This window comes from Phyllostomus discolor, chromosome 1 (assembly GCF_004126475.2).
Source record: "Phyllostomus discolor isolate MPI-MPIP mPhyDis1 chromosome 1, mPhyDis1.pri.v3, whole genome shotgun sequence".
Taxonomy (NCBI): domain Eukaryota; kingdom Metazoa; phylum Chordata; class Mammalia; order Chiroptera; family Phyllostomidae; genus Phyllostomus; species Phyllostomus discolor.
Window position 1 is genome coordinate 117,078,721 of NC_040903.2, and position 19,176 is coordinate 117,097,896.

General features: G+C 36.6%; 1 protein-coding gene across 1 annotated transcript in view; it reads left to right on the forward strand.

Annotated features, from left to right (window-relative positions):
* Positions 1 to 19,176, forward strand: part of MYO9A (myosin IXA) — a 258,914-nt gene that overhangs the window by 132,273 nt on the left and 107,465 nt on the right. The window contains 1 exon segment of the mRNA XM_028507508.2: positions 12,551 to 12,626. Coding sequence (XP_028363309.1) covers positions 12,551 to 12,626 — 76 coding nt within the window.

The window sequence follows — 19,176 nt, forward strand, 5'->3', positions numbered from 1 at the left end:
CTCATTGTGGTTTCAGTTTGCATCTCTCTGATGGCTAGTGATACTGAGCATCCTTTCATATGTCTCTGGGCCCTCTGTATGTCCTACTTGGAGATTTGTCTGTTCAGGTCTTTTGCCATTTTAATTGGGTTGTTTGTCTTCCTGCAGTGGAGTCATGTGAGTTCTTTATATATTTTGGAGATCAAACCCTTGTCTGAGGTGTCATTGGTAAATGTGTTTTCCCACATAGTTGGTTCTCTTTTCATTTTAATACAGTTTTCCTTAGTAATGCAGAAGCTTTTTAATTTGATGAGGTCCCATTTGTTTATTCTTTCCTTTATATTCCTTGCCCTAGGGGATTTATTGGTGAAAGTATTGCTGTGTGGTATATCTCAAATTTTCCTGCCCATGTTTTCTCTAGTACTTTTATGGTGTTGTGACTTATATTTAAATCTTTTATCCATCTTAAGTTTATTTTTGTGTATGGTGTAAATTGATGGTCAAGTTTCATTTTTTTGCATGTAGCTGTCCAGATTTCCAATCACCATTTGTTGAAGAAGCTATTTTTACTCCATTTTATGCTCCTGCTCCCTTTGTTGAATATTAATTGACCTTACAGGCATGGGTTTATTTTTGAGCTTTCTATTCTGTTCCATTGGTCTGTGTGTCTATTCTTACACCAGTACCAGGCTGTTTTGATTACATTGGTCTTGGAATATACTTTGATATCAGGCATTGTGATCCCTCCTACTTTGTTGTTCTTTCTCAAAATTGCTGAGGCTTTTCAGTGTCATTTATGGTTTGATATACATTTTTGAAATGTTTGTTCTATATCTGTGAAATATGTCATTGGCATTCTGATAGAGATTGTGTTGAACCTATAGATTGCTTTGGGTAGTATGGACATTTTGATGATGTTAATTCTTCCAGTCTATAAACACAGTGTATGCTTCCATTTATTTGTGTCTTTCTTAATTTCTTTCTTTAGTATTCTGTAGTTTTCTTAGTACAGCTCTTTTATTTTCTTGGTTAGGTTTATTCCTAGGTACTTTATTTATTTATTTATTTATTTTGTTGCTGTAGTAAATGGGACTTTATTTTTCTTAATTTCTGTTTCTGATATTTCATTGTTGGTATACAAATATGACTTTGTTGTCTGAATATTGACTCTGTATCCCACTGTTTTGCCAAATTCACTTATTAGGTTGAATAGTTTTTTGTTGGAGTCCATAGGGTTTTCTATGTACACTATCATGTAATTTGCAAACAATGACAGTTTAATCCTGGGTTTCACAGTCTGTCTCCCTCCGCAGTTATTTCTCCCAGTTATCTACACACAAATGTGGGACTGCCTGCTCTGCCAGCCACTGCCTCACCCACCCCCATCTTCTAGCCTCTGCCTTGCTGAGAGTCCTCTCCACTCTGGCTGCCTGTCTTTGCCCCTCCTACTGGTTTGGATGAATGTTTCTTCCTAAAGTCCTTGATTGTTGGACTTCCATACAGTTCAGTTTTCTGGCATTTCTGGTTATTTTTTATTTTTAAATTTGTTGTGGTCCTTCTTTTGGTTGTGTGAGGAGGCAGAGTGTATCTACCTATGCCTCAATCTTGGCCAGAAGTCCTGGTTTTATTTATTTGGGTACTCTCTCTTTTTTTTTTTGATGAATCTAGTTAAAGACTTGTCAGTTTTGTTATCTTTTCAAAGAATCAGCTCCTGGATTTGTTGATCCTTGAATTGTTCTTTTAGTCTCTATGTCATTTAATTCTGCTCTGATCTTGGTTATTTCCTTACTTTTACTTGCTCAGGGTTTTGTTTGTTATTGTTCTTCCACTTCTTCTAGATGTTGGGTTTGGTTGTTTATTTGAAATTTTTTAATGATTTTTAGGTACCACCTGTATTGTTATGAACTTCCCTCTCAGGACTTCCTTCACTGTGTCCCATAGGTTTTGGACTGTTGTGTGTTCATTTTCATTTGTTTCCATAAACTTTTTGATATCTCCCTTGATCTCATTTATTGACCCATTCATTGTTTAATAGCATTCATTCTCCATGAGTTTGACTATTTTTGATTTTTTTCCTTGAGGTTGATTTCTAGTTTCAAGCCCTTGTGGTCTGAGAAAAAGCTTGATATGATTTCAATTTTCTTGAATTTGTTGAGGCTGGATATATGTCCTATCATGTTGTCTGTCTTTGAAAATGCTCCATGTGCATTTGAAAAGAATGTGTATTTTGCTTGTTTGGGATGACAGGTTTTACATATATATCAATTAAGTCCGTTTGATCTAGTGCGTTGCTCAGTGCCCCAATATCCTTGTTGATATTTTGTTTGGCAGATCTATCCATTGTTGACAGTAGGGTGTTAAAATCCCCTAGTATACAACTATGTTGCTGTTTATCTCTTTCTTGATGTCCTCCAGGGTTTTCACTATGTATTTCGGTGCTCCTATGTTGGGTGCATTTATTTTTATACTGTTTCTATCTTCTTGATGGGTTCTTGCCTTGAGTATTATGAAGTGTCTTTCCTTGTCTCTTTTTATGATCTTTGTTTTGAAGTTTATTTTGTCTGATATAATTATTGCTACCCCAGCTTTTTTCCCTGTCCATTTATTTGCTTGGAATATTTTTTTACAGTCCTTGTTCTGAGGTGGGTCTCCTGTAGGCAGCATATGTGCGGGTCATGTTTTCTTATCCATTCAGCTACCCTGTGTCTTTTATTGGGGCATTTAATCCATTTACGTTCAAGTTTATTATTGATAGGTCCATTCATTGCCATTTCCCACCTTTATACCTGTGTTCCTCTCCCTCACTCTTTTTCTTCCTCTTCTTAAAGCAGTCCCTTTAGCATCTCTTGCAGTGCTGGTTTGGTGGAGGCATATTCTTTTAGCCTTTTTTTTGTCTGGGAAACTCCTTATTTCACCTTCCATCTTAAATGAGATCCTTGCTGAGTAGAGTAGTCTTGGATGCAAGTCTTTACTTTTCATTACTTGGACTATTTCTACCTATCCCTTCTGGCTTGTAATGTTTCTGTAGAGAAGTCAGCTGCTAGCCTTATTGGGGCTCCCTTGTATGTTACTCTTTCTCCCTTGCTGCTTTTAAGATTCTCTCTTTGTTTTTAAAATTTGAAATTTAATTATGATGTGTCTTGGAGTAGGCCTTTTTGGTTTTATCTTGATTGGGACCCTCTGTGCTTCCTGAACTTGCATGACTTTTCCCCTCTCCAGGTTATGGAAGTATTCTGTCATTGTTTTTTGAAATAGGTTTTCTATCCCTTGCTGCTTTTCTTTCCCTTCTGGTATTCCTATGATTCAAATATTGTTGCATTTCATGTTGTCCTGAAGTTCCTTTAAGCTATCCTCATACTTTTTGAGTCTTTTTTTATGCTACTGCTCTACCTGGGTATTTATTTCTACCTTGTCTTCCAGCTGACTAATTCAACCCTTGGCTTCATCCAGTCTGCTTGTGATTCCTTCTAGTGTATTTTTTATTTCAGATATTGTATTCTGTATTTCTTTCTGGTTCTCATTCATAGTTCCTATATTTTTCCATGCTGTTCTAGTTCCCACAGAGTGCCTTGTAGTTGTCACTGAATTCCTTGAGCATCCTTTTAACCATTTTTTTTTTAATTCTGTGTTTGATAGTTCACTTGCCTCAATTTCATTTAGCCCCTTCACTGGAGATTCTTATATCCATTTCAATTGGGGGTTCTTTCTTTGTCTCTTCATTTAAGTAACTCTTTTTTGTTTGTTTGTTTCTGCATTTCAGGATGTTCTGCTTTGCCAGCTGTCTTTGTGGGGTGGACTCCTGTGGTAGGAGTTTTGTGGGACTCAGTGGTGTGGTCTCTTTGATCTACTTGTCTGGATGCTCTAGGGTTGCCCTTTTTTCAGTTTGTGTGGGTTCTCTTTTTGTATTTGGGCTTCACTTGTTGGTGGCTTCTTTATTGGTGGGTTCTTCCCTCCAGTGGGCTTACTGGTAATCATAGCTTCCACCCTGTCTTGTTTGCTGTTGTCCAGGTGTTGGTTAACAAAGCAGTATTACCAGACAATCAAACCTACAACGGCAAAAAGAACCGCCATACCATATCAGCAATCTCAAATACTATTTAAGAAAATTAATAAAGGTGAAGAGAGATTACAGATATTAAAAGATATGACAAAGGGAATATGAGATGACTAAGAGAGGGGAAAATGCTATTGAATGGTGAGAGGGAAGAGACTTGGTGAGAGTGGGGATAGAACCAAGGTGAAGAAAGGGAGCAAAGTTTAAAATGTAATTAAAACATGAAAGGGCAATAGGAACAATGGGGTAACAAAAGGGACAGTATACTATGAGGTTCAGAGTAAGATTGAAAAGGTATTGGACCAACTAAGCAAAATTGCAGAGAAACCATATCAGGGTCAATAGCAAAAACAGCTGAATGAACTTTAATTAAAAAAAAACTGGTGGAATGGGAATAAGAATATTATACAAAAACGAAAAGTGAATATGAGATGTTTACTGTAAAGAAAAGTGGTTTTGAGAGGATGGGGGAAGCAAACCATTAAGAGTAAGGAGGAAAGCCCATGTTGATAGAGGGGAAGAAAAGAAAAGAAAATGAAGTAAAATTCCTCACTCAACAACTGATCAGGGGCAGGAGGAAGGTGAAATGGAGTGAGACAGGGGGAGAGTATTCTATGGGATTTAAAGTACAAACAAATAGGAGTTCTGTTTGAGAAGTACAGCAGTGGCCGTGGTATTTCACCCAACTGGCCACTATTTATAAAAGGTGGAGAAGAAATAAGACTCTTATACAAAGGGAAAAAGAATGTGAGCTGACTTAAGAAAGAAGAGTGCTTGCGCGAGGTTAGATGGAGGAGAAATAGTGAGAGTAAAGGATAGGAACGTGGTGTACTGTGAGAGAAAATAAAGTTTACCACAATAGTAATAAAGCTCAGGAAGACGACGAAATGGATTAAGACCAGGGAACAGTTCTGTGTGGGATTTGGAATAACAATAATATGATAAAAAATATATAATCTGAATAAAAGGAATACATAGTAAAAGAAGAAGAGTAATGAGTTATTTGTAATACGAGTGAAGTGAAGAGGGAAGTTAAAATGCAATATGAAAAGGAAAAATAAAAAAACCCTAAAAAATGGAAAGAAGAGAAATTTTTAAAAACACGCGAGTTCTGATAAAGAGTAAGGTGAAATTTGTGTCAGCTGTTGGTGTTCACCTTCTCAGTTCTTTCTGGGTCTGTCCCTGGTTTTCTCATAGTTCCAGGTCTTACTGTGTTACTCTTGGGAGGAAAAAAAAAAAGCCCCCTCCTGGTGGTTGTTAGGTATATCCAGTTGGCATTGCAGATATTCCTGGCTCCTGCATGTGGTGGAGGAGTGGTCTCTGTTTTTCCTTTCTGGTGATTAGGCAAGGGAGGGGTCTCAGTCTGGGCTACAGTAATCAGAGACGCCCAGTTTCCAGCCCTTGCCCTCAGTGCAGTGTGCATCCCTCACTCTCCACTCTGTGGATTAGCCATCTCGCTTTGCACCCCTTTGACCAGTCCATCAGGTGCACTAAATGGGAGCAAGTTGCGGCCACAATCCTCCCTCTTTGTTGTCCAGGCCACTGGGCTCTCGAGATCCCTGCCCAGTGCCACTCAGCTCCTTTTTGAAAAAAATCTGTTTGGGTGCTCTGAGCCACTGCCCAACTTTCTACCCACTCCACCTCTCTGGCAAGTCCAGAGGCTATCTCAGACACAGCCAGTTGCGGCCCACCTCTTCTCCCAGTTCCAAGTGCCACCCACTGGAATCACCACCACTCTCTGGCACTGTCCCATCCGACAAGCACTGCCCTGGCTGGGGTACCCCGCCACCCCAGGCTGTGTGTGTGCCTTCGTGCCCCCACATCCTCCCCTGCAAGACTTTGTTCAAGTCTCTGCTGGCTTGATGGTTTCCCTGTGGCTGCTGCAATTTATGTCGCTTATCAGGGACTTTCCCTGTTTACCTATAAAACCTCCTTACTGCCTGTGTTGAAGCATCCTCTGTTCACTTTGGTTTCCAAACTTGTATCAGTCAAGATTCTGTTGACTGTTCACTTTGTCCTTCAGAAAATCAGCTATGTGTCGCAGTTGGGTGCACAAACAAGTGGGTTCAGCTCCCGCCTACTTTGCCGCCATATTCTCTCTCCTCAATTTTAGATATGGGTAAATACACATGAATTTTACAATATAGATCATCAGAATGATACAAAAATAGCATCTTTATCATCTCATAAGAAGCCTTTATCAAATGAGAACTAGGAAAAGAAAAAATGAGTTTAAGTAATAAAATAAATGGGAAACATGGAATAAAATACAAATACTATTTAAAATTAATAAAAATAGATTAACTTCACCAACTAAAATCTCAAAATAGATATTTCAAAATATTTAATTAAATATCTATAAGATTCTTTAAATGATGAGAATAAAAGAATAGACAAAGTTGTACCAGACAAAGATGAACAATAGCCATAAATAAATGTAGTAATCTCTACAGATCTTTCCCAATACAATTTATGAAAAGGTTTAGAAGAGAAAAGCTGAACTAACTCACTGGAAAGTTTTGATATCTGATAAAAATTAGTAATAATTTCTGATTTGAAAACAAGGTTAAAATAAATACTGGGTGACATCATCTGTTACAGAAATGAAATGACTACAATCAAGGCATTAGAAAGTTCTTGTACTCTTCAGAAAAAGTAAATTAGAAAATTTTAGATTAGAATTCTAGAAATAGATTAGAATTCATAAATATGTTAAAAATTTAAGGGTAATCAAAGAGGAGGGTGTATATAACTTACAAAAGAAAGAAATTGTAATATAAAGAGAATACTTCTGTGGATATCTGGACAGAACTACAATAATTAGGGTACATACAAAGCATAAAACAGAAAGGCAGAAAAAGTTCCAAATAGCAATACCAGTAAATTAAAGTACACCAAACCAACAGTTAAAAAATAGATTATGAGTTATAAAAATAAAATAAAATTTAAGTATAAATAAGAAACAAACCTAAAACAGGAACACAGTATTAAAAATAAAATATTAGAACAAAATTGTATTAAAAATTTATTTTTGCTCTTGTACATTTTCCCAGCTTTTTCAGGCAACTCTTATTCAGATTTCCTGTCCAGAAAAAATTTTTCCATTGCTATAAATTAGTTTTGCCTTCTCTAAAAGTTTTATGGATATGTATTCTTTGGTATTTTGATGATGCAACATACTCACCTATGTTTCATATATCAGGAATTTTTTACCTATGCTTCACATATTAGGAATTTTTCCCATTATGTACACACACACAGGCACACACACACACACAGAGTTGTAACTACAACTTTGTGTTTATCATTCACTTATTGGTGTATATAAGGGTTGTGTACTGTTTTAAACTATTGTGAGGAATCTAGCTATCCGAGCATTCTTGTTTGTGTCATTTTTTATACATATATTTTTATTCCTTGGGTAAAACTTATCAGTGGAGTTACTGTGTCATAAAGTAGATATGCCTAACATCATTAGGAACTATCAAACTTTTCGCACTTTAAAGATGTTTCATTTTTTTCTTGCATTATTTGTGATGATAAACTCAGATGTCATCGTATTGTTATTCTTTCATATTTAATGCACTTTTTTCCCACCGGCTGCTTCAAGTTTTTTTTTTTTTTTTTTTTTTTTTTTTGGTTTTAGCAGTTTGACTATGATGTTCTTAAATATTTATATTTATCCCATTTGGGATTTCCTTCACCTTTGGGGCCTGTGTTTCATTGTTCTTTATCAAATTTAGGAAATTTTTGGCCAATACTTTTTCAAAAAAAACTTTGTGCTGCAATTTCTCTTTTTCTTCTGAGATACCAATTATATGTTCTTAGAATATTTGATATCATCTCATGGATTTCTCATACTGTATTCAGGTTTTTTTTCTATTTTCTTTCTGTTCTTCAGTTTGGATAATTTTTATTTATCTGATTTTATATTTATTATGCCATTTCAAGTCTTCTCTTAAACCCATATAAATGTTTTATTTAATAAAATTTCAGTTTTTAGTTCCATAATATCCATTTGATTACTTTTTAGTTTCCATTTCTTTCCTGAGATTTCCTGTTGGTTAACTCAGTAAGATCATTTCCTACTTTAAGTCATTAACCATTATGATAGCTTTTTAAAATTCCCTTTTTTAAAAAATTTTATTTTATTTTAGTTTTTACATTAGCATTTAGTCCACTTATATTCCCTACCCCCAGGAATCACCGCGCCATTATCCATGTCCATAAGCCTTTTTCTTTCCTGCTCAATCCCTCTACCCCTTATCCTCCCTCCACCAGCTAGCTGTCATCCTGCTTTCCATCTGTGAGTCTGTCCCCACTTTCCTTGTTAGTTCAGTTTGTTCATTAGATTCCACATATGAGTGAAATCATATAGTATTTGTCTTTCTGTGATTGGCTTATTTCACTTACTATAATTTTCTCCAGGTCCATCTACACTGTCACAAAGGGTAAACTTTTTTTTTTTTTTACAGCCAAGTAGTAGTCCATTGTATAAATGTCCCACAGTTGTTTTATCCGTTCATTTACTGATGGACGCTTGAGCTGCTTCCATATCTTGGTGATTGCAGTGAACGTAGGGATGCTTATGTTCTTTTGAATTAGTGTTTTATGTTCCTTTGGATATATTCCCAGAAGTGGGATTGCTTTTATGATAATTTCCACAAGTAGACAGTATTGGGATCCAATGCTGTTTGAGTGGGATCAGAGTCGAACACAGGGCTTCATTTTCTAATCTGACTGATCAGTTGCAAATGTTCATTATACTATTCTTACACCTTTTTTTGTAATATATTTTACTGATTATGCTATTACAGTTGTCCCATTTCCCCCTTCACTCCCCTCCACCCTGTACACCCTCTCTCACCTATATCCCCCCCTTTAGTCATGTCCATGTGTCATACTTATAAGTTCTTTAGCTTCTACATTTCCCATACTATTCTTACCCTCCCCCTATCTATTTTCAACCTACAATCTATGCTACTTATTCTCTGTACCTTTCCCCCCTCTCTCCTCCTCCCACTCCCCTGTTGCTAACCCTCCATGTGATCTCCATTTCTGTGGTTCTGTTCCTGTTCTAGTTTGCTTAGTTTCTTTTGGTTTTGCTTTAGGTGTGGTTGTTAATATTTGTGAGTTTGCTGTCATTTTACTATACATGGTTTTTTTTTTAATCTTTTCTTAGATAAGTTCCTTTAACATTTCATAAAATAAGGGCTTGGTGATGATGAACTCCTTTAACTTGACCTTATCTGAGAAGCACTTTATCTGCCCTTCCATTCTAAATGAAGGCTTTGCTGGATAGACTAATCTGGGATATAGGCCCTTGTCTTTCATGACTTGGAATACTTCTTTCCAGTTCCTTCTTGCCTGTAAAGTCTCTTTTGAGAAATCAGCTGACAGTCTGATGGGACCTGCTTTGTAGGTAACTGTGCCCTTATCTCTTGCTGCTTCTAGGATTCTCTCCTTCATTTTTACCTTGGCTAATGTAATTATGATGTGCCTTGGTGTGTTTCTTCTTGGGTCCAGCTTCTTTGGGACTCTCTGAGATTCCTGGATTTCCTGGAAGTCTATTTCCTTGGCCAGATTGGGGAAGTTCTCCTTTATTATTTGTTCAAATACATGTTCAATCTGTTGCTTTTCCTCTTCCTCTTCTGGTACCGCTATAATTCAGATGTTAGAACATTTTAAAGATGTTGGAGGTTCCTAAGCTTCTCCTCGTTTTTTTGAATTCTCATTTCTCTATTCTTTCCTGTTTGGTTGTTTTTTTCTTCCTTCTGGTCCACTCTATTGTTTTGAGTCCCAGTTTCCTTGGCATCACTATTGGTTCTCTATGCATTTTCCTTCATTTCTTTTATGGTAACTTGCATTTTTTCATCTAATTTGTGCCCAAAATCAACCAATTCTGTGAGCTTCCTGATCACCAGTGTTTTGAACTGTGCATCTGATAGATTGGCTATCTCTCAGTCGCTTAAAATGATGAGTCCTAGGACATTGATCTGTTCTTCTGTTTGAGACATCTCTCTCTCTCTCTCTCTCTCTTTTTTTTTTTTTGGTCTGGTCTTTCCTGTTATGGTGAGGGCTGGAGCCTTAGGCATTCACCAGGGCTGGGCACCCCAGTCGCTAGATTGTGACGTTGTATGTGGGGACAGGGGCGGGGGTGGGGGGTGGGGATGGGGGTGGGGGTGGGAAGGAACAATGGTGGTAGCTCAGTTCTCCTGGGACCTCAGTCCCTTCTCTGGGATCCTGGGTTGCGTGCTCTGTCCTGCTCCACAATCGCCGCCTCACTGGGTCTGCCAGTTGCCACTTGCGTACTCAGGGTCTACCCTCTGCAATCTTGCGTGCTCCAGATGTCTTACAGGCCCCCGGTTGCCTTATGCGCCCAATTCTCTCTGCTCTCCTTGCCCTGACCCGTGCCAGCTGCTTGTCTCTGCCCCTTCTACTGGTCTGGATGAATGGGTCTACTTCAACTTCTTGGCGGTCCTACTTCCATTCAGATAAATTCTCTGTCAGTTCTGGGTGTTATTCTGCCTCTAAATTGTTGTTGTTCCAATCTTGGTTGTGTGTGGAGGTGTGTTGCGTCCACCTATGCCTCCATCTTGGCCGGAAGTCCTGCCTTTTTAATGTTTAAAATATTTAATAATTGATATTAAAATCATTTCACAGAGGGAAATAAAGAAGTTATAACATGCATAAAAGAACCATTTTGTTTGTAGGGGAGATGATCCCCAAAAAGAGAAGAAAGTTCCCTGTGAGCATTTTACAGTATAGAAGAATTTAAGAACACAAATCCCATAAAGCAATAGGATACATTTGAGGATATAAAATATCAGTATGATATTAGAAATAGGTATTGAGCTATGAAAACAGCAGAGATATAAAACAACACCTGTATGAGCTCAGGAAGTAGAGGAAAGAGCTGAAAATTGAGTTACTAATGTTAAGGAAAGGCTTGTGATGATTGTTTCAATATGCAGAAGAATGGATATAGAGGATAGAAAATGATAATTTGTCATAGAGAAATTGGGGTCCATGACTTAGGAACTTAATAAATGAAATTCTATTTCATTGAATTGTCTTAGCACCTATGTCAAAATTCAGTTGCCCATAAATGTAGAGGTTTATTTCTGTACTCTTAGTTTCTTTCCATTGCTCCATTTATCTATCATTATGCTCATACCATATTGTCTCAGTTACTGTTTCTTTGTAGTAAGTTTTGAATTCAGGAAGTGTGAGTCCTCCCACCATGTACCCCCTTTTTTAGTGTTGTTTTGGCTATTCTGGGTCTCTTGCATATACATATTAATTATAGGATGAGTCTATTCCTTTCTGCAAATATAAGGCCACTAGAATATTAAAAGAGGTTACATAGATCTCTAGGTCAGTTTGGGAATCATTGCTATATTAACATTAATAAGTTTTCTAATCCATTAGAATGGACGGCATTCCATTTATTTAGATTAAATTTCTTTTAGTGATGTTTGTAGTTTTCAGTATAGACATTTTATACTTTTTTTGTTAAGTTTATTTCTTTTGTATTGATGTTAATGGAATTGTTTTCTTAGTTTCATTTTTGATTGTGTATTATTGCTACTGTATAGAAACACAATTGAATATTGATATTATATCTTGTATTTTTTAATTTTTATTTATTTTTATTTTATTTTAATCATTATTCAAGTACATTTTTCTGTCCTTTACTCCCATTCCAACCCACCCACCCATTTCTCCCCACCTCCCTCCCATTTCCACCCCCCTAGCTTTTGTCCATGTGTCTTTTATACTTGTTCCTGTAAACCCTTCCCATTCTCCCCTGAAATTCCCTCCCCTCTCCACTCTGAACTCATTTATTACTCCTAATAGTTTTTTTGTAGGTTACTTAGGATTTTCTACATATAAGGTTGTTATATTGAATATGTATGCTTTCACTTTTTCCTTTCCTTTCGTGTGTGTTACCTATATAAGTGTTTTTTTGTGTGTGTGTATGTTATGAAAATTGATAGCCATATGCTTATACTGCCTCAATATTTGTTGAATGATTTGAAGAAAATTATAACTTAAAAATATTGGTCATTCTTAAGGATGCAATTTTTCATCTTGGATTTTCAGTGTTTTTATATGTAAGATTAATCAATCTCTAAAATCTGTAGTTCATGTCAATTATTGCTGAAACATGATACAAAGAATCATTAGGGCTTTTTGAATGTTAAGCTAAGTTACAAGCTTCTATACTTCTAGAACTTCAGTCCAGTAACCCTTGTATTACCTTATAATGTTTAAATGAGAGAAGAAAGAAAATAATTTATTATTAAATTCCCAGTTGGGTTCATTATTGGTTAAGTCAGATTTATAAGTAACAGACATGGGACTTGGTTCATATTATTATTTAGATGTTTCTGACACATTTAGCAAATATTTACTATCAAAATACATTAATTTCACGTGTCTTTAGAAATTAATTGTTTTATATTTAGTTTTTCTTAGCATTGATAATGAAAATTTTGCTTTTTATAATGCTAGGTATAACCCGGAAAACCCCCAGAACACCTCTTTCTGACCTCCAGGGCATGAATACCTTAAATGACAAAAACCAGCAGTAAGTATGTTTGGATTATGTTTTCAAGTGGGTATGAAAGAAATAACGAATTCTTATAAATACTTCTGTGGCCTAAAAAATATAAAGAAAAACAGGTCTAGTTTGCTTTATAGTTCTTAAAGGTTTTATAAATGATACTATAAATTAATAAGGTTAGAGTTAACAAAACTATTAGGACTAAATTATTTAAGATTGCCTCTGGTAAAATGGTTTTACAATTAAAAGCAAGTTTTTCCAGAATACTTTAAAATGACTACATATGTTTTAATTTCTGAGACCCTTCTTGTATTCTATGTCTGGTTATTCTGCTGCTCTCTGTGGAGAATCTTATTGGTAAGTAAGTATCGAGTAGTTTGACTTACACCAAACCACTGAATACCTTTTCTTGGTGAGTGTGATAACCAAGGTTTATCTTTTTATCAATTTTAATGAATTCCTGAGTAAAATTTGAAAATAAAATAATTTTCTCAGCTTATAAATAATGTTCTTTGTTCTTGCCACATATTCTTTTATAAAGATTATTGTTTATGTGAGTAAAAGATCCGTTTTTAGTGTCTAGAATCTGCTTTCTATGTTTAATCATCAAGTGCATTGAGCTTTTTGGTACGTTGGTGATAAGGATGGTCTCTCATTAAAATTAAAGGATAATTTTATTGATTGTTTTTCTAATTTGTGTTACTATATTTTCCCTTTAAAAATTTTTTAAAATTATATTTTATTGATTATGCTATTGCAATTGTCCCAGTTTTTTCCTTTTGCCCCCCCACCTGACCCAGCACCCCGTACTCCCTCAGGCAATCCTCCCACCATTACTCATGTCCATGGGTCATGCATATAAGTTCTTTTGTTACTCCATTCCTATATTATACTTTATGTCCCCATGGCTATGCTGTAACTACCTATTTGTACTGTTTAATGCCCTCACCTCTTCACCCATTCCCCCACACCCTCCTCCCATATGGCAGCCAACAAAATGCTCTTTGCATCCATGATTCAGTTTCTGTTCTTGTTTGCTTAGTCAATTGTTGATAGATTTGCATTTTTGCTATTTTCTTTTTCATAGTTTTGACCTCCTTTCTTTTAAATAAGTCCCGTTAACATTTCATATAATAATGATTTGGTGATGATGAACTCCTTTAGTTTTTTCTTATCTGGGAAGCTCTTTATCTGCCCTTCGATTATAATGATAGCTTTGCCGAATAGAGCAATTTTGGCTGTTCCCTGCTTTTGGTGACTTTGAATAATTATTGCCAAACCCTTCTAGCCTGGAAAGTTTCTTTTGAGAAATCAGCTGACAGTCTAATGGGACCTCCCCTGTAGGTAATTAACATGTTTTCTTTCTCTGTTTTAAGACTTTCTCTCTATATATAACCTTTGGCTTTTTAATTATATGTCTTGGAGTGGGCCTCTTCAGATTCATCTTGTTTGGGACTCTCTGTGCTTCTTGTACCTGTATGTCTGTTTTCTTTATCAAATTGCAATAGTTTTCTTTCATTATTTTTTCAAATAGATTTCCAGTTTCTTGCTCTTTCTCTTCTTCTTCTGGCACCTCTATGATGTGAATGTTTTTACACTTGAAGTTGTCCCAGAGGCTATTTACACTATCCTCAGTATTTTTGGATTTCTTTTTCTTGTTGTTGTTCTAATTAGTTGTTTTTTTGCTTCCTTATGTTCCAAATCATCTATTTGAGTCTCAGCTTCGTCCATTCTATTGTTTCCCTGTAAATTGTTCTTTATTTCAATTAGTGTACCCTTCGTTTCTGACTGGATCTTTTTTTTATGCTGCTGAGCTCCTCACTAAGTTTTCTGAGCATCCTTATAACCAGTTTTTGAACTCTGCATCTGATGGATTGTTCATCTCCATTTTATATAGGTCTTTTTCTGGAGTTTTGTTCTGTTCTTTTATTTGGGCCATGTTTCTTCGTTTCCTCATTTTGGCAGCCCCCCTGTGTTTATTTCTATGTGTTAGGTAGATCTGCTGTGACTCTGTGTCTTGGTAGTATGGCCTAATGTAGTAAGTGTCCTGTAGGATCCAGTGGCACAGCTTCCCCTATCACCCAACCTGGGTACTTGAGGTGCATCCTTTTGTGCATTGAATACATCCTCCTCTTGTAGTTGATCCTTGGTTGCTGTTGACAGATCAATGGGAGGGATTTACTAGGGCCAGTTTTTTCTTGCCTGGGAAACTCTTTATCTGCCTTCAGCTCTAAATGACATCTTTGCTGGGTAGAGCCTTCTTGGCTGTAGATCCCTGCTTTTCATGAATTTGAATATTTCTTGACAATCACTTCTTCAAGGATTGGCTATGACCACTTACCACCAACCTCTACCCTTCATGGAGGATCAGCTGTTCAGGGGCAGGGTGGTGGTGTTCCAGTATGGTCTATAGCTGTCCACTGGGTGCTCTGGCACTGGGTTTTCCTCGTGATGCAGGCCAAGGTCAGCCCCAACCTGTGTTTGGCTAGGGGCCACCCTTCCTGAGCTGTAAAGCAATCTGAAGTGGTTGCTCCTTGTGCTGGGTTTGGAGATTCTCAGGCAAAGCCAAGCTGTGAGTCTAAGCTGGCTGCTGCTAGTGCCAGTTCTGGGGCTCATAGAAACCACCTGGGGCTTGCTTGATAGGATTTAGGAAGTTGTGAAGCTTGAGCTGAGATCCACCATTCATATGGAAAAGCAGCTTGGGTGGGCCCATCAGTTGGGTGGGGAGTCCTGTCTGAGGATATACAAGGCCCGTCAAACAGTGTTAGCCAGGTTGGTGGAGTCTCAGATATGGTACCAGCTTGTTGGCTCTTTGATTCTCTGGGGAGAAATTTTAGAAAAGGGACAATGGCCTCTGCTGGCCTTGATGCCAGACACTTCAGTTTCTCCCTATATGTCACTGGTACCTTTCAAATTGTTACTCTGCTGCTAGAGCTCAAAGGGAGAGAATCAGAGTAGGTGAGTCTGTGTTTGTGTTAAACTTTAAGAGGAACTCCTTAGGGCTCCAGCAGTTTCTTCCACTGACTCAATCCCTGGTGGTTTTTGCAGTCAGAAGTTGTGGGAGCTTACCTTCCTGGCCCTAAAACCTTGGGCTATGGGACCTGGTGTGAAGCTGGGGCTCTTCACTCCTGAAATATCCCTCCTGAATTTGTATCCAACACATGTGGTTGTGGGACCAGCCTGTTCTGCGCCTCTATCCCTCCTACTAGTATGGCTAGATGTGGTTGTTTTAGTTCTGTTATTGTCAGACTGTCACTCAATTCGATTTCTGATGGTTCTGAGTGAGGGTTGTTCTGTATTTCAGTTGTCATTTTGATGTGGTTGGGCAAACTGTTTAGCCATGTCTGTCTTCACTGCCACCTTGACCGGAAGTCCTGTATGTTACTATATTTTTCTAATGTATATTGTCACTTCCTTGCTCAATAACTTTTTTATAACTCTTTGTTGCTTGTTTAAAGACATCTAGGTTCACCCATCTTACATGCAAGACCAGTTACAGCCCAAGTATCCAATCTCAACTCTTTTATCATAAGTGCCACCAAATTGAACTACTTGCTCTCTTTATAGTATATGCATTTTCTTAACAGTGATACTTGACTAACGATGAAATTCATCCTATATTTTTGTGTTATATTTTACCCAAGAACAAATTAGATCATTAATCTGGTGACCTGTGTACTTTCAGTGCAGTCTGTTGGCAGTCTATTGATAGGCAAACTGTGCAGTGTTGGTTCTAGACTACTGCAATAAAGCAAACATCATAATAAAGTGAGTGACATACATTTTTTGATCTTCCAGTGCATATAAAAGTTATGTTTAGCCCTGGCTGGTGTGGCTCAGTGGATTGAGTGCTGGCCTGCAAACCAAAGTGTTGCTGGTTTGATTCCCAGTCAGGGCACATGCCTGGGTTGTAGGCCAGGTCCCCAGGTCTTGCCGGCTGGGCTCATGAGAGGTAACCACACAGTGATGTTTCTCTCCCTTTCTTTCTCTCTCCCTTTCCTAAAAATACATAAATAAAAATCTTTTTAAAAAGTTGTGTTTACACTATGCTTAGTCTATTCAGTGTTCAGTAGCATTACTTCTAAAAAAACAATGCACATACCTTAATTTAAAATTTGCTTTATTGCTAAAACATGCTAACCATAATCTGAGCTGTTAGTGAGTCATAATCTTTCTGCTGGTGGAGGCACTTACCTTCAGTTTGTTAAAAATGTAATATTTGTGAAGTGCAGTAAAATGAAGCACAATGAAATGAGGTATGCTTGTATTTTCACCATGGTCATTAGAGATCCTTAAGTTAAGGAACCTATTTTTTTGATTTGGTTTAAAAAACAAAAGGATAGTATGACATAATCCATTTCCCAAAGCAATTTAATGGTTATAATTCTCTTAAGTCCTAGCTTGTGTCTTTTTTATGCTTTATATTTGGATACCTGAAGTGATCTATATAGGCTTTCTGTGTTTTATACAAAGTTGGAATAGTCTAATATGAGTATTTTGGTTTAAGATTGATTGTGTTCGTCTGGACTTATATGAGACCCTTCTTTATAGAGAACTTGATCAAATCAGCCTGATTATTTTCCTTTGTGTACAATAAGGAAAGATCTATGTGGCATTGAAGTAATGTTATCTGGAAAAGGATAGCTAGCAGCCTTAATGAGATACATCTCATTACATCTTCCAGATGTATTTATTGTATTCATGAATTTATTTTATACATATTTTAGAGAAAATTGGTGAGAAGGGGAAGAGAATAGGATATTAGATACTTATAAGATCAGATCATCCATGAAGTCATTAGCTTATGTCTATCAAGTGAAGTCTTTTGGATCTTCCCTATATAATTCTCCTCATAAGTGACTCTTAAATAATAAAAGAATGGCGTCTAGTTTGGTGGAGATCTAGAACTAATAATTGATGTAGTCCATACAAAAACAATGACATGAAAACAGTAAAACTGTTTTTAGTTAGTGCAAATATTCCTCAGGTGAGAGAGAAAACTTTCATTAATGTTGAGAGGGCAGGGTTTTTCTTTTTTTGGCAGAGTATAAACTGAAAGCAAACGTATATATATCAAAGTAGGATTTGATAAAAAGTACAGAGCTTTTTATTACGTATCATAAAGCAGAGATAGTAAATGTACTATAGAGGCTGCTGGACTGACCCTTAATGTGCACAAAAAGACTGCCTCAGTAGCCAAAGACACATACAGTCTTGGGTGGAAAAAAACTCTTGTAAGCGAGTAGTTCTAGAGGAGAATGTGTGAAGACTAAAATACATCAGCTTATATTGGAAAGAAATGACTTTGGAAACTTGTTATCTAGTAGGAAACAAGGGTGTGTGTCATCAGAATTTATTATCGACAAATATATAGTGAATTTTGTACATAGTAGAAATATATGGTAGGTTTTATAATTAAATGTTATCTGTTGTACTGTTCTGGTAATTCCAGGACATTAAGGAACAAGAATAAGTCTCATTAAAACTCTTGGGTTATGGCACCAATCTTTAGGACTTTGTACTATATCAATATCTATGTATTGATAGTTATCTATATATTATAGTTATTTTAGGTGCTCAGTCATGTGGTGGGAACTAGGGATTCAGTACTTTGTAAGATAGGTGTGGTAAACGATAATGTCAAAGAAATATAGGATACTATGGAAACATAAAAAAACTGCTTAATTTAATTTTTATGTTGATGGTGTTTTTAAAGAATTGGATATGGGAGTAGGTATATCAGAAAGGTTTTTCAGAAAAAGAATCTTTCTAAAGAGGATGGCGATGTATTCCAGGCAGAGGAGCAACCTGTATGAAGGAACAAAAGAGAGGAAGGAGGAGGAGAGAATTGCAGAAATAAAGAATTAATACAATATGAATATGAAGAGAGAAGTGTTGAGAGTTAACTCCACAAAGAACAACAGTCACAGGCTAGTTCATGTAGGGCAGTTATTATGAGAAACTATTTAATGCTTTTAAACAAAGGACTAATATTTTAGAAGAACCTCTCTAGTTGATTTATCATGAATGATTTGGAGAGGCACTAGACTGGATACAGGGAAACTAGTAGTTCTGGCAAGAGACCGAATGTGTGGTGGTGGTGGGTATATATTGATATGAACTTATATTAAGAAGGAAAATTAAGAAAGAATCTATGTCTCTCACCTTATTTCATGAAGACTCAGAGTGTATGAGAAGTGTATATTGGACCTTCTCTACTTTATGGAAATAATTTTTATATGTATGCAATAAATATATAGCTGTGATCTGATATGTATGAGGATTAAGTACACATAGAAAACAAAGACATTGTGTATGCCATCAGACTTAGGAGTAGTGTGCTAAAGGAGACTCTGAAATACCTAGCTCTGGAAAATCTGGAACAATATTTATATCAAACCATTTTGTTAAAACAACCAACTGGCACAAAGACTTTTAAGTGTACATGGAGGTCTGTGTTCTCCATAGCATTCCATTTATTGTTCTTTCTTTTTATGACATAGCCAGGATTTTTTTCTTTTACTTCCAGTCTTCTACTTTGCTACTGAGCCTGCCCTTATAATGCCGGGACCCT